The sequence below is a fragment of the Lagopus muta genome, chromosome 10 (genome assembly GCF_023343835.1).
Source record: "Lagopus muta isolate bLagMut1 chromosome 10, bLagMut1 primary, whole genome shotgun sequence".
Classification (NCBI taxonomy): domain Eukaryota; kingdom Metazoa; phylum Chordata; class Aves; order Galliformes; family Phasianidae; genus Lagopus; species Lagopus muta.
In genome coordinates this window covers 9,226,978-9,248,727 of record NC_064442.1, presented here as the reverse complement: position 1 = coordinate 9,248,727, position 21,750 = coordinate 9,226,978, and the positions used below count along the sequence as shown (strand labels likewise).

General features: G+C 46.9%; 2 protein-coding genes across 2 annotated transcripts in view; one reads left to right on the top strand and one right to left on the bottom strand.

Moving 5' to 3' along the window:
* HOMER2 (homer scaffold protein 2) overlaps positions 1–17,981 on the bottom strand; it is a 50,159-nt gene extending 32,178 nt beyond the window's left edge. The window contains exon 1 of the mRNA XM_048956788.1: positions 17,726–17,981. Within this exon, the coding sequence (XP_048812745.1) occupies positions 17,726–17,817 (92 nt within the window). The 5' untranslated portion in view covers positions 17,818–17,981. The remainder of the gene's footprint in view (positions 1–17,725) is intronic.
* Positions 1–21,750, top strand: part of RAMAC (RNA guanine-7 methyltransferase activating subunit) — a 114,314-nt gene that overhangs the window by 79,980 nt on the left and 12,584 nt on the right. The gene's annotated exons all lie outside the window — the stretch shown is intronic.

Sequence of the window (21,750 nt, the reverse complement as noted above, 5' to 3'; positions counted from 1 at the left end):
GGTTTGACGTTTTCCAGGGGCTGCCATGCATGTTCCTGAATAGACAGCATGCTGAACCGCGTGAAATACTTCAGCAAAATCAATTTACATTACAAAGGGACTGCTATGTTACAACTATGGAGGAACAGCACATACAGCACCTCTTCTTCATCAACCGCAATGGGAATCTGCCTCCCATTTCCAACGCTACCATTACTGCCATCCCTGCCTGGGAGGAAAGCAGGGCAGAGCTCTGTAACACTCTTTTAAGACTTCCATCACACGTTATATGGATTAGCAGTATTACGTCCTTGGAGGCCATGGGTCTGTTTGCAATAAGGAATGCAGGGAAGGGAGGTTTCCCCCAAGTGATTTATTCCTTTACTCTAAAAATATACACGTCCCCTGAGTAGAGGATAATTTAGAATTTTGCCTTCTACTCAGCTGTATATTTTTAGCAGATTCTATTGTTTTTACTGGTAGTAATATGACCTACATATCGCAGCCTGAACTTTAAGGAGTTTCAGACTTTTCCTTCATAAAAACCCAACCCACAAGCAACTTAATAACACATTTCTGTTAAGTCACCTTAACAGTACCAGAAAACACTGCTAAAATTATGCCTGGCCTCACTGCAGCAGCAACCATACAAAGTAAATGTGGAGATATCCAGAAGCTACAAGGCTAAGTTGGCTCCTGTTTGGTGCATGAGCCCCTGTAACTTGGTGGCAATGGGAACATGCAGGCAAGGAGAGCAGCTCTGCCAGGCAGCTGAGATGAGAGACATAAATCAAGAGACAAAGAGAACTTAGGAATGTTTAAAACTCTCATGAATTTTAAACAAAATTGTTAATGACTGATTAAATACATTTCTTTTTAAAGGGAAAAAAAACTTTAAAAAATCAACTTGACATTAACATCCACCATTTAGAGTAAAGCAGCCTGAAATCTAGCAAATGGAGGTCTAAATTATAGCCAATGATTCTTTGTTTAATAATGCAGATTAAAATAGACAATGCACTTTGATAAACTGCACTATTAAAGGTGGCCAGCATGTTCTATAAATATGATTACAATTTTCAAACCATTTTTTTATCTATTTTAGTTGACTTTTAACATCTGTCTCTGTGCCACGTGAAACAAATTTCATGTAAAAAGCAATAGTTCCCCATTATCTAAGAAATATGCTGCTAATCTCTTCATAGGCATTATAAAAGCAAAAGAATGAAGGCTCTAGAGCTCAGTAGCTGCATCCATAGCAGTGCAAGGTGCAGTGCTCCTTTACAGCTGATAAATAATCACACAAATTCTATGAGTGTGTGTCTTTAAAACGCATTTGGTGCGGGATGCATGTGCCTCCAGTCCATGCAGCAGAGCAGTTTTTGGAATGTGATGCTTCCTGCTACAGGCCACCTTCTGCACATGCTGAGATTTACACTGCCTGACAGCTGCAACAGATCTGCAGTGATGTGCTCTAACAAACAGTAGATGAGGATCTTTTCAGAAGGAACAGTCGGCATGCACATAAGATCCTATATCGTGACATACATACTCTGCATCACTGCAACACAATGCAAAAACACATATTTGCTAAATCCAGCACAACAAGCATTGTGCCAATGGTAATTTGGATCAAGCATCACTATTATTGCCTTTATGACAGTGTAACAAAATGAACTAATCTCTTATATATGTATATATTTACACAGAGTATAATTTGAGTGCCACACGTGGTAAATTAATGACAATGCAAAAATGGGCAACATTGCTAAAATAAAGAGTTCTGTTCTCCATGGTCCCCATCCAGGCCCTGTGGGACGAGGACAGGAAAGCCACCAGGAAATGCTGGTGCTCCAGCTTCTTAAAAATGGGTAGTATGGATGTGGAGGAATCTAGAGGGCAAGGTGCATGAGGAGCTGCTGATGGCACTTGGTTTGTTCAGCTCAGAGAAGAGGCCTCATGGTGGCCTACATCTCCTTATCAGGGAAAGGCACTGAGCAGCGTCAGGCGAGGGTCAGATTCTTCACTGAGAAGGTGGGCCTGTTTTCACACCTCTGCAAGACTCAGTTGTCCAAATCTAACCAGAGCTGCCCATGCAAAGCAGCTGGGATTTTCAAGCACGCATTGTCACCATCAGGTAGCACAGCATGGAGCAGAGCAGAGGCAAAAGCTAAGTGTGGATGTTTTGCAGATGTGATGGCAGCAAACCAGCGTTACAAAAGCAGGCAGCTCTCTACCCTCCCAAATTGGCATGTGCTAATTAATTCAGGTCAGTCAAATTTCATCAGATGCAACACGGAAGGCTGGGCACTGGCTGCCAGCACTCATAGCCATCAGAAGCACAGAGCCTGCTCTGACTTGCAAGACTGCAAAACTGGTATCACAGAGCAGGCAGGTGGTAATGGCTCCATTTTACATCTGAGGAAGCAGCCATAAAGAAAGAGATGGCATCCTGGGATAACGGAGCCAGTAGCAAGCCTGGAAATAAAATTAATTTGCCTCATTTCCCATCTGCAGCTTCACTACTGCTAACATCACAGGGCAGTTTGATAGCAGATCTCCCACTCTGGGAAATTTTTCATCACATGACTGGAAAAGCCTAACTCAACAGATGAATATTCACTGCTCAACAGAAGTGATTATTGTAAAAATTAGCAATCGCAGCAGACCTGAGGGATGCTGACAGACGTTTCAACTCCTGCACAAACCACATCTGCCTGGCACTCTGCAATAGGAGGTGGTCTTGCACCTGGTCAGCTCCTGTTGGTCCTGAAATGGGAGCAGGCCTTCTCACACAGCTACTGCCACAGCGAAAATTACTTGCAAGGACGGAGAAGCAACTTTGAGCAAAACAGGGCAGGCAGAAAAAGGGAAGAGAAGATATCTGCTGTGTGCAGCAGATGGGTGACCAGGCCCAGAGAGACAGGTGGGATGAACGTGGCACAGCTGCACCCAGGCTTTGCTCTGCTGTTACATCCCTGCTGCAGCAGTGCTAACTGAGGGGGAGGTCATGCAACTTGTTCAAATGGCCACTGGCATGATTCTTCATTGCTCACTTTGTACTAGTTTCAGTATCAGTTCACCTGCAGAAATGTATTACATTCATGAAAAAGAAAGACATCTTTTTAGCTTCCATCTTTTAAAGTCATTATTATTTCAACAGACAATGTAATCAGCAAAAGTGCTTCTTACGTTTGTAGGAAACATAATAGTTCCAGTTACTTAGACCAAAAAAAAAAAAGAAAAAAAGAAAAAGAAAAAAGACCAGCTAGCTAAAGAGAAATTTTCTGTCAAAAGCACAGATATTAATTAATCTCATTTTTGATTAGCAGCTGAGTAAGTCCAAAAGAATAAGTCTTCAGGACAAAAGCTCTCAGTGCAAAAATCACTGCAGCGTCTGGAAGAGCTCACAATAGCAGTAAGCCTTTATGAAGACAATACATTAATGAAAAGGCTTAAGGTGGACAGTGAAAAAGCTCACACTTTACTTATGGGCTATCTCCAAGCAGTTATTTGCCTTCTGAGACACTCACTGAATAAACACACACAAGAGGCAGAAGCTGAAAGGACCCTGAACTATTCCACTATAGGTAAGATTGTTCTAAAAATAAAATTAAAACTAAAAATCACACAAAAAATCCCAAGTATAGGTATGTATGTGAAACTGGTCGTTACTCTTCTTATTTCAGAGATTCTTCCTGAGAAGGCATTGAAAGAGAATCCATAAATCTGCATTTCTGGAAAGGTTTACACAGCCTCCAATGTACACAGGGATAAATTCAAAACCAACAAAACTGGGGGAGGGGAAAGGAAATAACAGTACTCTGTTTATCCCCTTCGCCAGGTTAGAAACAAACTCTCCTACCCTCATTGAGGAATGAGGCAGCATCAGCACATAAACAACCCCCCCCCCCAAAGCCTATAAATTCCTGTGGATAGGTTAAAATTACATCCATAGGGCTCACCTCAGCCCCAGCAGTGCCAATGCTTCCAGAATAGCCTCCTCCAGAGCACAGTGCTCACCTGTAATATTGCAGTGATAGACTGGGATCCGAAATTGGAAGCATAAATCCTGGAGCAGGTAGCCCCATGTCTGAGGGGCTGCCAGCCTGCCCTGCTGCCAACTTCTCCCACCCAAGCAGGAGACACGCACTCCTCACAACTCATAGACCTGTGAACATGCACTGGAATGCATCCCATATGGGATGGATAAGAACAAAGCCAGCACAGCACAGCCTGGCTGGGGACATGCCCTGCAGTAGCTTCCTTGAGTAGCACCTGAAAACAAGACTCTGCACACCGCAGCCTTGCCACACGTTGTTCCATCCTCCTTACATCTACGTGGGTTGGTGCCCCTCTCACATTAACACAGTGAGATCAGGAAGGAGAAGCTATCATCAACACAATGCTTGGAGCTAGATGGGAACTAACTTTGTGTTTGCAAACCGGCAGGAAAATCCCTCCATTTCTATTATTGTTATCAATCCTTTTCAATGTCTTCTGTGTTGTAGAAGGCTGGGGATATTTTCAGGTTGTGCGCACTGTTCGGTGTTCAGTTAAAAATGAAAGATTAAATGTCAAAGGATATATGATCAAAATACACGGTATCTACAAATGCAATATAGGAACAAAAGACCTTGAGTGCATCCGACCATGCAGACCCACTGCCACCAGCAGGGCAGCATCTTCATAATCAGGATTACAGCTCAGGACATTTTCCTTTTACTTGTCATAACCATTTAAATGGCAGATGAGGTCATCTGCACACAAACAAATCCAAAAAGTTTATTTTAATCAGTAGCTTAATTAAAGCCTTACTATTGCAAAACAACATGATTAAAATCTCTATCACCTTACACACCATGGCACTAAGCAGATCCCTGGAGCAGAGCACTTTTCTGCACTAATCTACACACACAATTATCAATATCCTTTTCATATTCTATTCAAACGCTCTCCCTTGAGGCTTTTATTCCATTTACACTAAGGGGGGGGTGGAAGGGGGGTTGGAGGGGAAGCTTATCAGTTCAGTTTAAAGAACAAGCCAGATAACTCCTTCTGATCGACCGCCTGAAGGAGCGAATCAGGAACTCCACCAAGCGTAACGCCAGGAGAAAGCGATCGGGCTCATCCTGCCCACGGCCAGGCATGGGGTCAGCTGTGACCTGCGCAGCACACGGAGCTGCTGGCACAGCACCATGGGGCTCAGCACTGCCCAGGCCTGGGTGCTCTGTTAGAGGACACAGAAAGTGTCAGTGGATGGCTTAACACAAGGATGCATGCTTTTAATGCAGCTGAGGCACATAAAAATCAAAAGAAATTAAAAGAATAAGCAATTCACTCTATAAAGGATTAGCGAGATGCAAAGCCGGGCTCACACCAGGTTTTCAGCACACGTTTCAGCCTGCCTGTGCTGACAGCAGCAGCCTGGTCACAGCAGTGCCATGTTTAAACAGATCTCTGGCTCCAGCCTCCTCCTCAATTAAGCCATCCAAAGGACAGAAAACACCAAATGCAGACAGGAACACACAGACTGCATTTTAAAGGACAGCTCTGAGCGCAAGCATGTCTGCCACGCTCACAGCCCCCAAAGGCCTGGACATGAACAAGTGCTGCCACAGCTCTGTTCTGCGCTCCCTGAGTCTGGACCACGTGGAGCAGATTGCCATTCCCTGGGAATTTTAATTGCATAGCTTCAACAGCTGTAATACTTTGTCTGCTGCTGGCACATAGCAGCACTTCTGAGGAATGGGAGAACAGCTCTTAGAGCTACTGCATTTACAAAGGCTGCTCTGAAAGTAATGGCTCCTATTCCATGATGCTCAGAGGCAGAGATTTGGTGGGCTGGCAGCAGAGGTAGAACCTTCCCACCAATATCCCATTCCAAGTTGTTGCTGTGGGACAGATGGCAGCAGAGGGACAGTCTGACGGAACGTGTCTGGCATGGAAGTGTGGATGGAGCAAAAGAGTGCCACTAAATAATAAAAATGCACCCATTGACATCCACTGACACTTGCTAAACATTTATGGGGACCAACCAGAGGATGTAAGCACAGTGAGGTGGTGTTGGTGTGTTTCAGCATTGACGACAGTGACAGCAGGTCACCTCCGCTGGTGCAGATTGTTACGAGCATGGCATGCAGTCTCTGGTTCATTGCTGATGAAAACACATAGCTAATGGTGGTGACTAAGCTGAAAAACAGTGTTAACTGAGAATTTGTTCTACCAGTGTTATTGTGCTCTTTGTATCTGTTGCAGTTGCCGTGGAAATAAATAGGAGGCATTACTTTTGGAGTGACCTACATACCAGCAGCCATCGAGAGCACTTAATGGCATGTTTTATCTACTTCAAGTTAAAAATACAAAGGAAATTTCAAACACTTAGAGGCTAATGTTATTCACTGATAATTTTAATCTCTGCCAATATAACACCATCTGCTGCCATCAGATTTACAGAACAGATCTCAGGAATGCACTTACTCATTGATATAAAAAAGCCCAGCACAGAAGTGAGGATTCTCTGAAAATCTCCTAAGCCTCAGAGAGGAGGCACAACTCAACCTGAGAAACAATTTGCAGGTTATATGCAAAGAAACACAGCGTATACAGAAACACACAAAACACCAGTACTCCTCCTCCCAAAAGAAAAGGGAAAAGCACATCAGCAAAACTCCCACAAAACTAAACCCTTACAGCCTTCAACTCTGCAGTAAAGCAAACTACTCGTATCTGTGGGCAGTACAGAGATAAGATTCCCCCAGCAATTCCTGAAGCTGACAGCCACCTGTTGGCAAAGCCCTCCACTCCCAAGGCCTCGACGTCCCCGACTGCAGCACTGCTGCCCAGGCTGTGAGGGTTATGTGAGGTGTGGGCTCTGTGAGGATTTCACTTCGAGCATCAGCATTTTTCATGTGATGCAGGTTACATAACTAGGAGTTATAATGCAAATAACGTGAAAAATGGCATTCAGCAGACTCAAAAAATAACATGGGCTGGCTGGAAATACACAAGATATACAAAAGGTAGCACACATTCTTGCTATGAACTTCCTATCCAAGATGTGGCTGGGTAAGACTTAAAACCAGATGAGGAGCTCCCAGGTTTTTTAGATGTGCATTGCAGAATTCACCCAAGTTCTGAACAGCCACTGTCAGGGCTCCAGAATTAAAGTATCCCCCAAAATTAAGGCATAACATTTCTCCACATCAGTGCAGACTTTGCTTTCTTAAATAACGTCTGTCAAGGGTGAAGGACGCAGCTGAATGGCGCTTTCCCCCATCTCATTTATTTATTGACTACAGCATAGCCAGACAGGTGGGCTGATTCTGTCAGCAACTGAAGTTGCCAGGACTGTGAATACTGCCACTTATGGATTGATAAATGGACTACATGGACTAATTGCATTTCATCCTCTCTGGACAGATGGCAAATCTTACAGCCATATGTCAATTATTTCCACCGCACCAAAAGTATATTAACACTTACCAGAAACGTTTAAAGCAATGAGATAATCTAAAATACTTTTTTTCCACAGACTGGGATAGAACCAGCTCTGAAGGGCCAGGCTCTCTCCCAGAATTCCCACTGGGCTCAGGCTCGATGCCGACAGACATCACACAGTTATCGATGGGAGCGGATGAGTCCCCAGCTGGGCACAGCACTGCTGTCATAGCCAGAGGAGAGCTCACATCACCGTAGCTGTTCTGATTGCCCTTGTTTAGCTGCTGCTATCAGCTGTTTGATATTCCAGCCACTCTGTGAGCTGGCTGTGCTCAGGTACGTATATACTGTTCCTGATGTATCAAATCCCTTTCTGCTGGAGCTGTGCTTTAAACCCCCACCAACTGGACTGCAACCGTGTCTCATCCCACTCAGCTCCGGATCAACACCACTAAGTTGGGCAGCGCTACTTCAGTGCAATGCCTGGAGCTCATCCATTTACCAAATGCAGACAAAGCACTGGTGGGTGATACATCAGGCCAACACACATCCCCAGTGACACAGCCTTCTTGTGGCCACATCCTTCATTAATACTCTGCTGTAGAACTTCAAACTTTTAGTGGGATCTATGGAGCAGCATTGAATTCACCCCTCAAAATCACCAAAGAGCACGTGCAGGAGAGCTGATCCTCCCTGCCCTAGGTTACTGCTTCTTTACACCAAACAAACACAATCAAAATCAGTTCAGTATATTCTAGCTAGGCTTTTTATGCTAGAATAAGCCATGTTACACAACTCTATGACTTTTTGCTTCATTTACAGAATATAACTCTAAACATCGGTTTTAAGAAAGGATTAAAAATCATGTCTTGTGTTACACAGCAATTTGAAGCGCACTCTCATGGCAGTAGACACTTTGCTAGTGGAGGCAGATGCATACACTTTTTAGACCAGCAAAGGAGGCACCATTTTCCCCCACCTGCCATGAGTAAATTATAGCAAGTCAAGAGCTGGGAACTGAGCTTTAGATCCCATGGTCTAAAATTAGTGCCTGGTGTTAACGTGCAGGATGGATCAACTGCTCACCCAGCTGCTGCAGACAAGGTGCCAATTGGTGAGAAGTTCTTACTCTGCTTTTTGCAGGTTTACACTTTAGCACCCTAGAAGTTAAACTGATTGGACTCAACAGGGTCTGCTACAGAAACCAGCATTCAGAGAGATCTTTTAAGATTTGCTACTCTTAAATAGTAGGGGAAAAAAACAACAAAACATTTCAATGGCCCACTTCTCCATAGACAAGCAGACTGACCCGCTGTATCACCACACAGTCACCAGTGAAACACAGGAGCCAGCTCCAGTAGCAAGGACAGGTGGCAGAAGACTGAGAAGACAAAAGATAGGACAAGAAGCTGAGATCTGAAGTGCTAGGTGTGGACAGATCTACTAGCCTTACAAAAACCAGCCACTGTTGTAAGGAATGACAGGCAACACAGAAATGTCCAGAGCACCCCGTAGCCATGTGCCTGGCCTCTCCTCTGGCCAATAATTCAGAGGGACATCCAATAATGGAGCTGACGAGCATAAACTCTTTTCAGTACAGCCCTGTGTCACTTGTATGGATGTAACAGTTATGTGAAAGCACACTATAAATCAGTGCAATGTTACATTTCCACATTTCATGGGAAAGACCTCCCAGAGCTTGCTGCATCTCCTGAAGACGATGATGCCAATTCATAAGGCAGAAAAGGAAAGATCAAACAGGGATTAGATATTTTGATTCCTCTCCAAACTCTAAGACTTCATTTAAAGCTTAAAATATAAGGACTTTGGCAATTCCTCCCACACAGAACTTGGAACACTAATTTCTAAGTCAATGGAGAGACATTCCTGTAAAGGGATCTAAACAACGGGCACACAGGGTTACTGCTTTGAAAGCACACAACTCAGAGCAGATTCTGCAAAGGGAAAAGAGGTGACCGTGAGCACAGGAAGGCCCTTGCCCCAGGCACCACAAGCTGGAGGCAGCAGTGCTCTGCAAACCCAGCCTGCTCTCTGCAGGCCAAGCCAGGTGAAACTGGTGGGAGCGCTGGGCTGAGTACTGCAAATTAAGTCCTCCAGAGCTAAAGCATCTCCCACTGTATGCAGTTCTGGAGGTCATGATGCTCAGAACTACCTGTGCCTTGGAAATTACTTTGAGAAGAGCAACACCAAGGGGGCTGTGAGGAAACTTTAAAGACATTATTTGTCCTTTGGACCTCTCCAAAGACAGAGCAGAGTTTAACATTATGCAGAAAGCCCATTCTCCTGCTCTGAAGCACAGAAGGAGGTGAAAGAAGCATGGAGAGAGCTCATAGAGGAAGCACAGGTCCATGTAGACCTATGGAGCTGTGCAGGAGGTTGGCCTCCTCATCCCCAGGCCACTTTAGGAAAGTAGCAGCGAGACCCCGGCTCCACAGCTGTAGTGCTCCCCTGTGACAAGGAAAGAGGTGGAAGCTTTTGACTGAATTGCCTTGGATCCGGGTGTAGCAAAGTTCTCAGTCAAGCCAGTTTCCGTTTGTCTTGAAAAAGACCACAAAACAAATCAGAATGTTGCTATGCATTTGGGTTTTTTTTATTATTTATTTATATGATCCCTGAAATAAAAGCTCATGAGACAACTTCTGTAAGCAAGCAACAACAAAAAAAAAAAAAAAAAAAAAACAGGCTCTCTCCTGTAGTGGAGTACATATAAGTGACAGACAGCTGTCATCCACACAAGATAAAATCATCAGGAAGAGAGCTCTCATTCACCTTTGTGTGAATTTGAGGCAGCTAAATCTCCTTTATTGTCTCATGAAAGAACAAGCTTCTCCCTCTTCCAGCTGGAGGAGTGGAGATTACTGTGACAATCACTGGATTACACTCATACACACACAGTGTCCAAAGAGGCATTATCTCTTCCCATACACCCCAGGGCAGTTGCTTCTTTACCTGTAGCACCTGGGGCTGATCCACCTACACAGAAACTTCCTGGCAGGTGTGGCAGCATTTTGGCTTTCTGGCTGCCAGCATCTTGGGGTACACGGAGGTGGAAGAGTTGGAGGCTTACCTCTCTCCTGGACGCGTGCAGGTATAGCCTGGTTAGACATAGGATGATGCCAGCAGGGGAACACCAGGGTAGGAAGATGTAAATCCTGGAGGTGTCACAAATAATAGGTCACTGGAGACAGCTTTGCACTGGTGTCTGAGCTGCCTCCCAGAAGAACTGGGCTTCTGCCGCATCCCTGGGCATCACTGACACAGCCAGTAAATTGCTGTTACACCCTACGTGTCCTGCAAGCAGTGCAGCGGACACTGTGTGGCCCCAGGCTCTGGCCACTGAGATGTGCTCCACTCAGAGCATCTCTCCCCTTTACTGAAATGCTCTCATTGACAGTTTCCAATATCACAAAACAGATCACATGCTCCCACTTAAGCTACTGCAGGAAGACATTTTAGATGTGCGCAACAGATTCATAGTGGGAAGCCTGAATACAAAAGCCCAATAACACTGGGAATGAAACAAAGGCAACAAGCGAGTGTTGCTGCTGCAAATTGTAGGACAACTCACCAAAGCACAGAACCTGAGTCAGTCCCTGCAATGCAATTAATATGAAGTAGAGACAGCGAGCATCTCTGTTGAAGCACTGTGTCTGCAGAAGGGAGAGCCTTGCTTACTGCTCCCAGCACTGGCTCCACTACCGTTCTTCCTCCAAAGCAAGAACAAGCAGTGATAAATACTGAAAATAAGATGCTCAGACCTCCACATGATAAAATTCATGTTTCCTTCCCAGGTTTTTCAAGATTGAAGCTCCATATTTTTTTCCTCAAAACACAGTGTTCCCTTTGTATTGAGAATCTACTGCAAAGGATTAAGCAGAGGCAAACAAGAAGTAATTACACAGGGCACTTGAACACACCACTTCACAGTCTACAGAAGGAAGGATCTTCAGCACAGCTAGGAGTAGCTCCAGGAAAAAAATATATATTGTACAAGCTGGCTATGTAGTCCTGAATGTATTCCAGAGAGGTCTCTGCTGCCTTGCTGCATCAATGTACTAAACTGGGCTGGTAAGAACGCAGTGGCAGGGTTTCTCTTATTGTTACAAAGCAAATGCCAGTGGGGAGCAGTACCTTGCAGCTCCAGAGGGCTCATTCTGTGCCCCACGTGTAGGCAGAGGAATGCAACTCCTACAGAAAATTTAAAGTTTCTAAATCCTGTAGGCTGCAGTGAGAATTCCAGACGGAAATAAGGCAGTTTGTCACTTCAGCAATCCCTACAATCTCACATTTTAATAAAGCCCGTTGGATAAATAAGATCAGGCTGGCATGTGGGGGGGAGGATGAGCTGCCACAGAAGGGAACCAGCTCTGCACAACAACCAGCAGCCAGTTCTGCTCACACCTCCACTGCCAGGCCCTCCTTCCCCTGTGTCAAATCTGCTCCCTCTTCCCCATAATAAAGCCACAGTTGTTTTGCAGCTAGCGCTCCCAGCCTTGCCAGCCTTCAACATGAAGCCCACAAATTCTACAACACCTACACAGCAGAGCCTACTGCTCCCATATGAGTCATTAAGCAGGCTGTCCCGCTTAGTGATGTCATCCAGCAACACTGATTTTTTAAAACAAATCCGAAAATGCCTACGGCATCAATTATTTAAAATATTTTCTTCATTTGAATCGTGACCCCAGTGGCAAAATTATCATTATGAAGCATTTCCAAGCAATGCAAGAGGGCCCCATCGCCTTTAATGGTCACTGCATCGACGGGGAGCGAGCAGCCAACTCCTCATGCCACGCAGGAGGTAAGCTCTGAACATCTGAGCCAGCAGTGCTGGGCAGATTTCTCTCCTACAAACAGGCAGAGAGCAGCTAGGATGTGTCATCAAAAATATAATCAAAGATCAACTGCAACATCCCATCTCATCTCGTACATTTTGCAGGAGCAGCTATTACACAAGCCCTCCTCACCGTCCGCAACCCGTGCGGAGTGATGTGTGGTTGCGGTGCAGCAGTAACCTTCCTTGATGTTAATGGCCTATTCCCTGCCTAATTGCTCTTGCCATTAAAAGTGCTCCTTTATAGCTCAAGCTTAAATGCTTCCTGCCTTTGTTTGAAGGCAGTGCCCTTGCCTTGCCACATTCTGAGATTTAATAACAGGATTGTCAGCTATTTACAGTGCAGAGCTGAATTATTGGGAGAAACTTTGCTGAAATATGTTCCCCTAAGCACATTTACATCCTAAAGAGCCACCACCAGAGCACAACATCAATAAGCCACACACTGTACTTGCAGCACACAAGGTGCACAGAGGTGATGGACGGCGTTCAAGGTGAAAGCAGGCATGGAGCTGACCGTGGGACATCCTGCAGGCCTCCCCACTCAGCAACTGCCCTATCAAAAAGTCAACAGGAAAACAAATGGCTGACTCAAAATGCTTATGCTTCCTTAAATATATTTTCATGGGTGAGGCTATTTATTGTAGGCACTGCATTAATGCAACCAAATGAGTGAATAAAGAGCAATGCAGAAAATCAAGCTGCGAAACCAGGCTGGTGCCCATGCTTCGGGTTCCCAGCAAGCTGACTGTTCCTCTCTGTCCCTTCCAGCCATACAGGAAACCCACTCATACAGTTTCAGACACTTCGTCACATCCCAAACCAGTTAAAACTACTTTCAGTTAAAGGAGCTGAACATCAAATAACTCTTCTTAACATTTCAAATGATGCTTTTGTTACCAGGAGACCTACTACCCTCCTCTTTTCAGATAGAAGAGGGACATCCCAACTTCAGGGAGGATATTTTATTTATGAGCCTGTCCTCAAGCGGCAATCAAATTAAGTGATTAATTAGGCTAGCAGCTGAAAGAAACTTGGCTGCCATCACTTTCTCAGCATTAAAGTTTTCTTTTTGCTTGCTGTCTTCAGCACCTCCTGCATGAGTAACTTGGGCTTTGAGTGTGCCAGGGCACTCCTGCCAGTTGTGGATTTGTGCTGGTGTATTCTGCTGACATTCTCTCTAGCAGACTTTACAGTCTCCTGAACAGGCTCCTGAACCCCCAAGTCTCTCTCTCATGTCATTCATTCATTCACCCCGTCTTCCCGTTCCTCTTCTCTTAGCCTGCTCCACAATTTCTTCCATTCTCTTATTTTCCTGTGGGTTTATTCACACTGGGAATTTTTGCACTAATTTGGTTGCACACATTTATCTGCAGCGTTACAAACCTCTCACATTGCTGTGTAAGAAGGGACAAGAGCTCCCAGCCAGCAGCAGGTGTGAGGGAATGCCCCAACACTGGGACAACCTAGTTTGCTGGCTCACCCCATGACACAGCAGTGCCAAGCACACACACGTCCTTACGGCAGCCACATGTCTCTGCCCCCACCTCCCTGAGCTCTGTGCCTCTCTACCCTGATTAAAGTTGTATTAGACATGTGAAAGGAGCTACAAAGAACAGGTTTTATACATTCTGTTGAGGTCAACTGAGTTCTCCCATCCATTTCAGTGAATTCAAGATGCTGCTGCAGAACTTGAAGCTCTCTGGACCTGACTTTTCTACTGGATTGTGTGCAGACACCTCTATCTGCACACAGACACTGAATTCTGCAAAGTGGAACAGCAGCTATTCGTCCTCACTCTGCAGAAATAGGAATAGCTACATAAGGAAGCAAGGCAATGAAAAACCAAGCATCACCCAGCCAGCTGCCTCAAGAATCACAAGAAGAGCTGCGGCGTCTGTCAGATGTCAGCCTCTTGAGCTCCAACACGACCACCAGTTGGAAGCTGAGCAGTAGAACTCCTCCTCCCAGCCCCAGCTGAAGGACACCAGCCCCACAGCAGCTGGTGGCATGAGGCTCTGCTGATCCCAGCAGGCACTGGATGGAGGCCCCAGGGAACATCCCCTGCACCAGGATGCTACTACCCATCACAGAGCTTCTTCAGCATCTTATCACCATGGTATCTGAAGTACTGTGGATACTGGGAAAGGCCAGCTTGGACAGCATCCAAAATTAATATCCTCCTGTAACACTATTTTCATCACGTCTTTTTTGTATCCTTCACCTTTTTCTTCCCTTCTCCCTTTAGTCTTTTACCTCCCAAATCGTTGCAGCCATCCATCTGATGGACACAGCTACCAGCAGAAGGGAAAGTGCTCTTAAATGTCGCTGCATAATAAAAGCACTGCTCTCAGAAACACCAGCCTCCAAGTGCCCCTTCTCATAATAAACACCGCAGGAAGGGCACAGATCTGCTCAGGACCCAGGCTCTGTGCAATGAGATTGCTCCATGCAGTGCCTGACCCAGGCTTGGGACCTCATCTTCTTCATCTCCCTGCAGAGAAGGCAGGGACACCCACTGGGTGCCCATGGCAGCAGCACGGAGGAGCACCTCACGCCAGCCAGCAGAAACGTCTGCTAATTCATCATTAACCTATAAAGCACACACAGCCGCACTCACATTGCTCTCATATTGGTAGGCAGCTTTCTGCAGTCATCTCTAACACTCAGAGGCCTGATTTTCACTTGATACGGTTTTATAAAAACAGATTTGAAACTTGAATTTATTGCCAGAGGATATTTAAATTAGTTGAATTTTAATCCAACAGATAATATAAATACCAGCTTCAGCAGCAGTGATTTCCACATCTAATCCAAACTTGTAACGTGCCTCATAACAAGAAGTATTTTGTAACTGACAGATAAGGAAATGCAAAGATACTAAAGAAATGAAAACAGTAAAAGAGCATAAGCACAAAGGATGCAGCGAGCCCATACCTCCATAAATCACCTTGTAAGTGAAGCAGCTTCATAACTGGAAAGTTAACTTATACTGCTCGGATTGAGGATAACTACATCAGACCATGGCTGTTAGATCAGTGGGCAGAGCCCATGGACACTGGAGCCCCAGAGTAGCTGCCCATCTTCTGGGCTTCAGTTGCACTTGGCTTGCAGCGCCAACACACAATTCAAGAGATTTGCAGACAAAAGCCTCTACAACTGGAAATTTGGTACAGTGTGTTATTTTTAAGCTTAGTCCCTTGCATTATTGAGCTGGCGACAGCTGTCAGACAAGTTGGGTACGAGAAAGCTGTGACTTACAAGAAGGTTTTTCCCTACAAAGTAAGCATAGTGAGACCTGCATAGTGAGACCTCAAACAACAGTTTGGCCCAGAGATATGGTTTGCATGGACACAACAGGCACTGTACCACACTGGTTTTGCTCATACACTTTTTGTTTCAACATCCCTTGGCTTCCAGCCTTCATTGGTTTTGAGCACGTGAATGACTTCTGTAAAACTTGACACTACCTTGCTGCCTACTAAGCTGAACTAAAACAACAGTTTAAATAGCTCAGCTCACAGCTAATAAGCAATTTAAATAGCTTTGCTGAGCTCGAGTGGCTCTATCGGGTTTCATAGCACCATCCATCACTGCCAAATCCATAGGAAGCACTTAAATGAATCATTAGCAACAGTCACCCCCAAAGGAAGAAAACAGAAATAGAAAATAAATAATAATAACATATTTTCAGTGCTGGGAGTCAAGTTATTGCCACAATTCCCATGGGAATCTGCCCCACGTGTGACACCAAATTGAGCCCAGGAAGCAAATCCTGTGGAATCGCTGGGACAAAATCTGCTCTTTCAAATCAGGCTGAGCTTTGCACTGCCCCACACAGCACAGTATGGGGCTGGGTGAGCACAGAGGAGCCCATTCCACAGAAGACAAGGCTGCAACACACACAGGCAGAGATGGAGATGGCTCCTGGCCAGGTGTACCAAGCTCTCCTACCAAGACTTGAAGTTCTCTGTGCCAGAAAGGTGAATGGCAAGGTAATGACGTGAGACACCTCCAACACATCCATGCAAAAACCACTCAGCACAGAGCGTACCGGTGTGCGCAGCCCATGCTGCAGCCCTGGGAATGAATGGTGTCAGGAGCATGAGCTCCCTATCAGACCAACAGGAACCAACTGAAGCCACACACATTGAATCAGGTACCAAACCGGACTGGAGAGCACAGCCCAACCTGCACCCAGGGCACCGCAGGGCCCTTCTTGGGGCAGCACAGCACCAAGCAGGGCTGGGAGCACTGCCTTCATCCCCTGGCTGCACTTCCCAGCTGAGCTCACCCAGCAGCACAGAGAGCAGATAAAAACAGCACAGCAGACACCTGCCCTTAGAGACACCCAGGTGCAGGGGCACAGGTGGGCTCCCCTCAGCCAGGTGTTGCAGCCCAGCCTGAATTCAGCAGGGCTGCACTGCTCCAGCAGCAAGCACGTTGTGATGCTGCTTTCTAGGACCCCAAGGGTATTTTATTTAATTCTAGTGGAACTTTACACGCTGAAGAAGCAGATGAGCCCCTTGTCATCCTGCAATGAAACATCAGGAGACATCCACTTGGATCTTATTTCTCCCCTCTGCCTCTGGGTTTGTATTCAGTGCTGCCGAGTATCAAATTCAGGCATACGCATGGCATTTTAATTCATTATTTATCCATATTGTCTCAAATTATAGCACTCTGATGGCAATACACCAATCCGGAGGGGGAGGTTGCACAACTGGAAGCGGCACAAGGATGCCCAGAGCCTGGGGAGCAGCACCCAGCCACGGGGTGGGGGGGAGAAAAAGGTGTACGAGAGCCTAATGGCACCAAACTAAAGCAAACTGAGCATGGAAGCTTGGAATCCCCCGAAACGGTTTTGGTCCTGAGGTTCCCCAAGCATTAGGCTGAAGCCTAAGGAACCACGTTCACCTCCGCTCCGATGTTCAGCTCACACACCGCTCGAACGCCAGCACTCGGCTTTTGTCCTCGCGTTAAAGTTAGAGGATAGGAGAAAGGCACGAATGCTTTGGGGAAAACTCGAGATGAATTCTGCGAGAGATCACCACATGCGAGCAGAGATTAGAAATAAAAGGACGGAGGACATCTGCACGGATTCCCGAACGCCCGACACAGTTCGGGCAAGTTTCGGCCACGTCTCCCGCAGCCAGAGCAGGGCACGGGCAGCTGCCGGCGGCACGGCGCAGCCCGGGGCTGAGCGCTGCCCAACGGACCCCCGCCCGCTCCCCGCCGCGCACCCCCGGCGCTGCCCGCCGTCCCGGTGGGTCCGCACCGCCGGCCCCGCACGCCGGGGGTTTTGCTCCAGCTCGCTCCGCCAGCGCGGCTCGGCTGGGAGCTCCCGCCGCGGGTAAATAATTAATTGCGCTACAAAACGGCGGCACCGGGAGCGACCGCAGGGCACTCCGGCACCTGCGGCGGGGCCGGGCCGGGGCTTGGCGGACTCACCCCATGTCTCGGCACCTCTCGGAGGCGGCGGCCCCCCCGGGCGGCTCCCCGCGTTCGGCGGCCAGCGGCGGCCGGGTTCCCACTTCGCACATGCGGCCGCCCCGCTCTCGGCTCCCGGCTGCGGCTGCCCGGCGGCACGGCGAGGCGTCCTGCTCCTCCTCCCGCTGCCGCCTCCCTTCCCCCTTACATAACCTCCCTCCCGGGCGGCGGCGGCACCGAGCAGCCTCCCGCGGCACCCGCCGCCCCGCCAGGCGGCAGCGCGGGGGCGGTGGGGCGGAGCGGGGCGGAGCGGCGGGCGCGCCCCCGGGGTCCCTCCGCTCCCCGCCCCCGGCTCGGGCAGGAGCCGCGCTGCCGGGTGGGGGTGTCCGGCAGAGGTGGAGAGCCCGGAGGGATGGGGCGGCCCGTATCTCCGGCTCCTGCCGCGCGCCTCGGGGCTGCCGGGGCCAAAACTTCGGGGGAAGTTGTGTGGGTGGCTGCCGAGCGGCCCCGCGCACCGGGACCGCTGCTCCGTCACCGCGAGACTGAGAACGGCGTGGGGCCGTGAGCCGACCGGATCCGGCTGCGATCCGAGAGCCCGGAGAGCCCGGAGAGCCCTCCGGCCCCGACCCCAAGGGTGTCCCGTGAAACGCGAGCCGGAGATTTCCTGGCTCAGAAGGGAACCGGCTCTGCCAGCGTGTTTTCGCGCTTCTGTTTTCCCAGGGAAACGACCAAATCCCGGCATTCTGCCATGGGTCCCAGGGAGCTCTGGAACCATCGGGCAGCTTCAGCCCCTGGCAGGCCGAACCCCCCCGGCCCCGCCAGCACTGTACCCGCCAGCCCCGGGCACAGCCTGCAGCAGAGGGACGAGCGGCAGCCTTGAGCCCTCGCAGCAGCCCTGCAAAGCAGTGCCGCACACGGTGGCCACGCGTTACTTCCCTCTAGGTTCCGTGAAAATAAAGAGGGATGTTTCCTTACTGCTGAAGGCAAAATCGCCCTAAGGTGGAAGAGCCGCGTTGCTCTGCCTGGCAGTGCTGCTGCCCTCCCAGTCCCAGGACGAGGATCCATACAAAGCTGTGGCCCTGCTGTCCTGCTGCTGGCAGAGCAGGCACGGTTGTTCCCTGGGAGAAGGCACCCAGTCCACAGAGAGGATTTTAGCTTCTCCCACACAAAGCTATAATTAATACCTTGCCAGCAAGATGATTATTTTTGTCTTTTCTTATTATCTCTTGTCAATTCATCCGTTCCTTCATGGAAAGTTTTGAAGTTGTTGGAAAGGCTTTATGGCAGTGACACCAACACAGACCATCACCCTAACAGCTTTTTCTTGATGTCTGGAGAGCCAAAATGGAATTGCAATCCCACATACTAAAAAAATAAAAATAAAACAAACAAACAAACAAAAAACACAACCACATTTCTTCAGAAATTCCTTCCATTGCTCCATAAGGATGAGGTATTCTCCTTTATGAAGCGTGGCACACTGTGGTCTCCTGGCCAGTGCCAAACAGGATGAAGTTCTGTCCCCAGCTGAAGTCAGTAGCAAAGCCCCAGGGGTGGGGAAAGGCTGAGGATTGTGCAAACCACTTGTTGCCATCAGCACTGCATGAAGCCAACGCCCTATGGATGACTCCATCTTAACTCTGCTGCTACAAGGAGTCCTAAGTTGTGCATCATTCCCATTGATTCGCACTGTTTGGTATAATATAGTTTGCCATTTCCTTGAGGTATTCTGAGATCTCTGCAAATGAGAACTATAAATATGCTTTTAAAATGAATCAGTTCTTCAGCTTCCGTCTGTGACAGGATCTGTCACTTCTGACCCAGCTCCAGCAGAGGATGGTGGTGATTCCCTCCTCCTTTGGTATTCACATGTGTGAACATTACAGGGCTGTGGTATGGGGAGACCCAAAGTACAGAGGGCACAGATCCCCTGCACAGCTCATGCTGAGCACCAAGTGCAGCCCCATTCTGCAAGTGGATGTAAGTCCTTCAGATGAGACGTTCCTCCTCTTCCCATGGGCCTCCTAAAGGCACCATGTCTGTCTGCAGGATGCAGAGGGAACAGCCCCTTCAGAAAGCCACTCCATGTGCATACAGTGCAGCCTGTGGAGCACACAGCTCACCGCTCTCTTCCTCTCTTTCAGCATTTCTGTGCTCTCCTTCAGTCTCACTCTCACTGCTCTCATCTTTTGCCACCCTCCTTTATTTCATATATCACTGTATTTCAGAGCAGCAGCCGTTTTGAACGATTATACTCCAAGGCAGTCTCCTTATTTCCCATGGCAGACAGTATTAAATAAAATACTCAATACTGTGATTCTTCCTCTCCCCCCCTTTATTTCCAACGAGACCAATGAAATCTATATATTTTTTTTACTATAACAGAGCCATGCCATTTTCCTTTCTTTTTTTCCTTCTTCCCCTTTGACAAATAACCAGCTTGAAACGTTATCTAGAAGTTTAACCAAAAAAAGCTGCCAGGAATTCTTGATTTTTACATTTCAAGTAGAGAATCAGCTTTGAAAATCCCCTGACAGCTGGAAAATTAATGTAATTATAATATCACTGGATATAAAATTTCAAAGACAAGCAACTGTGAAGGGAAAGCATTTTAAGCCAGACTGCTGAAAATGCTCAGATTTATGATTTTTGTTGTTAAACTCCACTTCATCGAATATGTAATAAACAATTTGGACAAATAATCTATCTGGTTTAAAAAGAACCCAACCCAATGCTCTTGTCCTTTCAGTTGCAATGAACGTGAAACCTTCAACAGTCCCATGGCAGGGCAGAAAAGCCCCACAGCTGACACCCATCTGATTCCTAAGGCAAAAGCTGCTTTCCTTTCCACTCTCCAGAACGAACCAAAATGATCCCAGAGCAGTCAGTGAGGACTCTCTTCTGTGTCTTTAAAAGTGACAAGGAAGAGGCCACCTTTAAAACCATTTTGTCAATCATCTATAACAGAATAGGCTGAACATTCTCTTATTATTCTTTGCAATTGATTCTTACATGTATAAGAAGTTGGTACCAGGGAGCTTGTATCTAAGCATAGTAATAGAGAGAGTACAAGTGGTTTCTATCTAACTTTCAAAAGGTTGTCCTGTAAAACACGCAAATATCAGCCCCTCGCAGTAACACACAACGCTCCCAGCTGATATGTTGGATCCTGAATTGCTCCCCAGCACTTCCCAAATGTGTTCAGTTTTTCCCTCCCAACATGCAGCTCTTTGCACTTCAAAGGTTGCGTTAGAAGTTATTTGTTTTTTTCCCTTGATGTTTATTTTGGTTATTTTCCTTTCAAAACCAGAAGAGAAGGAAAAAAAAAACCAATTTCATTTGGAAGCAGAGATGAGGACTTTGGTTTCCTTTCAGACCAACGTAATGAAAGTCCACTAATTTGTAATTTATAAAATGGAAGTGAGAGAAATCAGGAACCAAATATACAGATGGAGTAAATTCATTTTTCTCTTAAACTAATTCAGATCCAGAGTTTTGGTCCTGGAAGGCCAAAAGTCTGTGCAAGAGATAAGAGAAGGAAAAACCTGCATGTATTGCCTGTTAGAAATAGGACCTTCCCAATCAGCTTGGCTGATTGATGATGGTGATGGCTAAGGCTGCCAGTAGAGAAGCAGACAATGCAGAAAGGAAAATATATTCATATTTTTGGTGAAATAAGCTTATTTTTCAAACATGCAGACTTGCAGGACCATTCATCTCAGCAAGTCATTTTGCTCACATGTAAATTTCCTTGTAGCTCAGGAGTTTTTAATTCTCAGGCCCTTTTTCACCATCTGTAACTCAATCTCTGTTTTTTAAAGAAATTGCAGACATCTGTTTAAATACCCATCTCTTCCATCACATGGAATTTTAGATTAAAAAATCCAAGCTCAAAAATAATACCATGGTTAGATTCCATTTCCAAGCAACCAGGGGCTGGCATTTTAAAGCTGCCTTTTTAATTAGCCCGTTCCGCCGCCTTGGCTGCGCTGGGCTCTGCGGAACAGAGTTGTGCCTGGTGATTGGGGCGAGAAGGGGGACAAGAG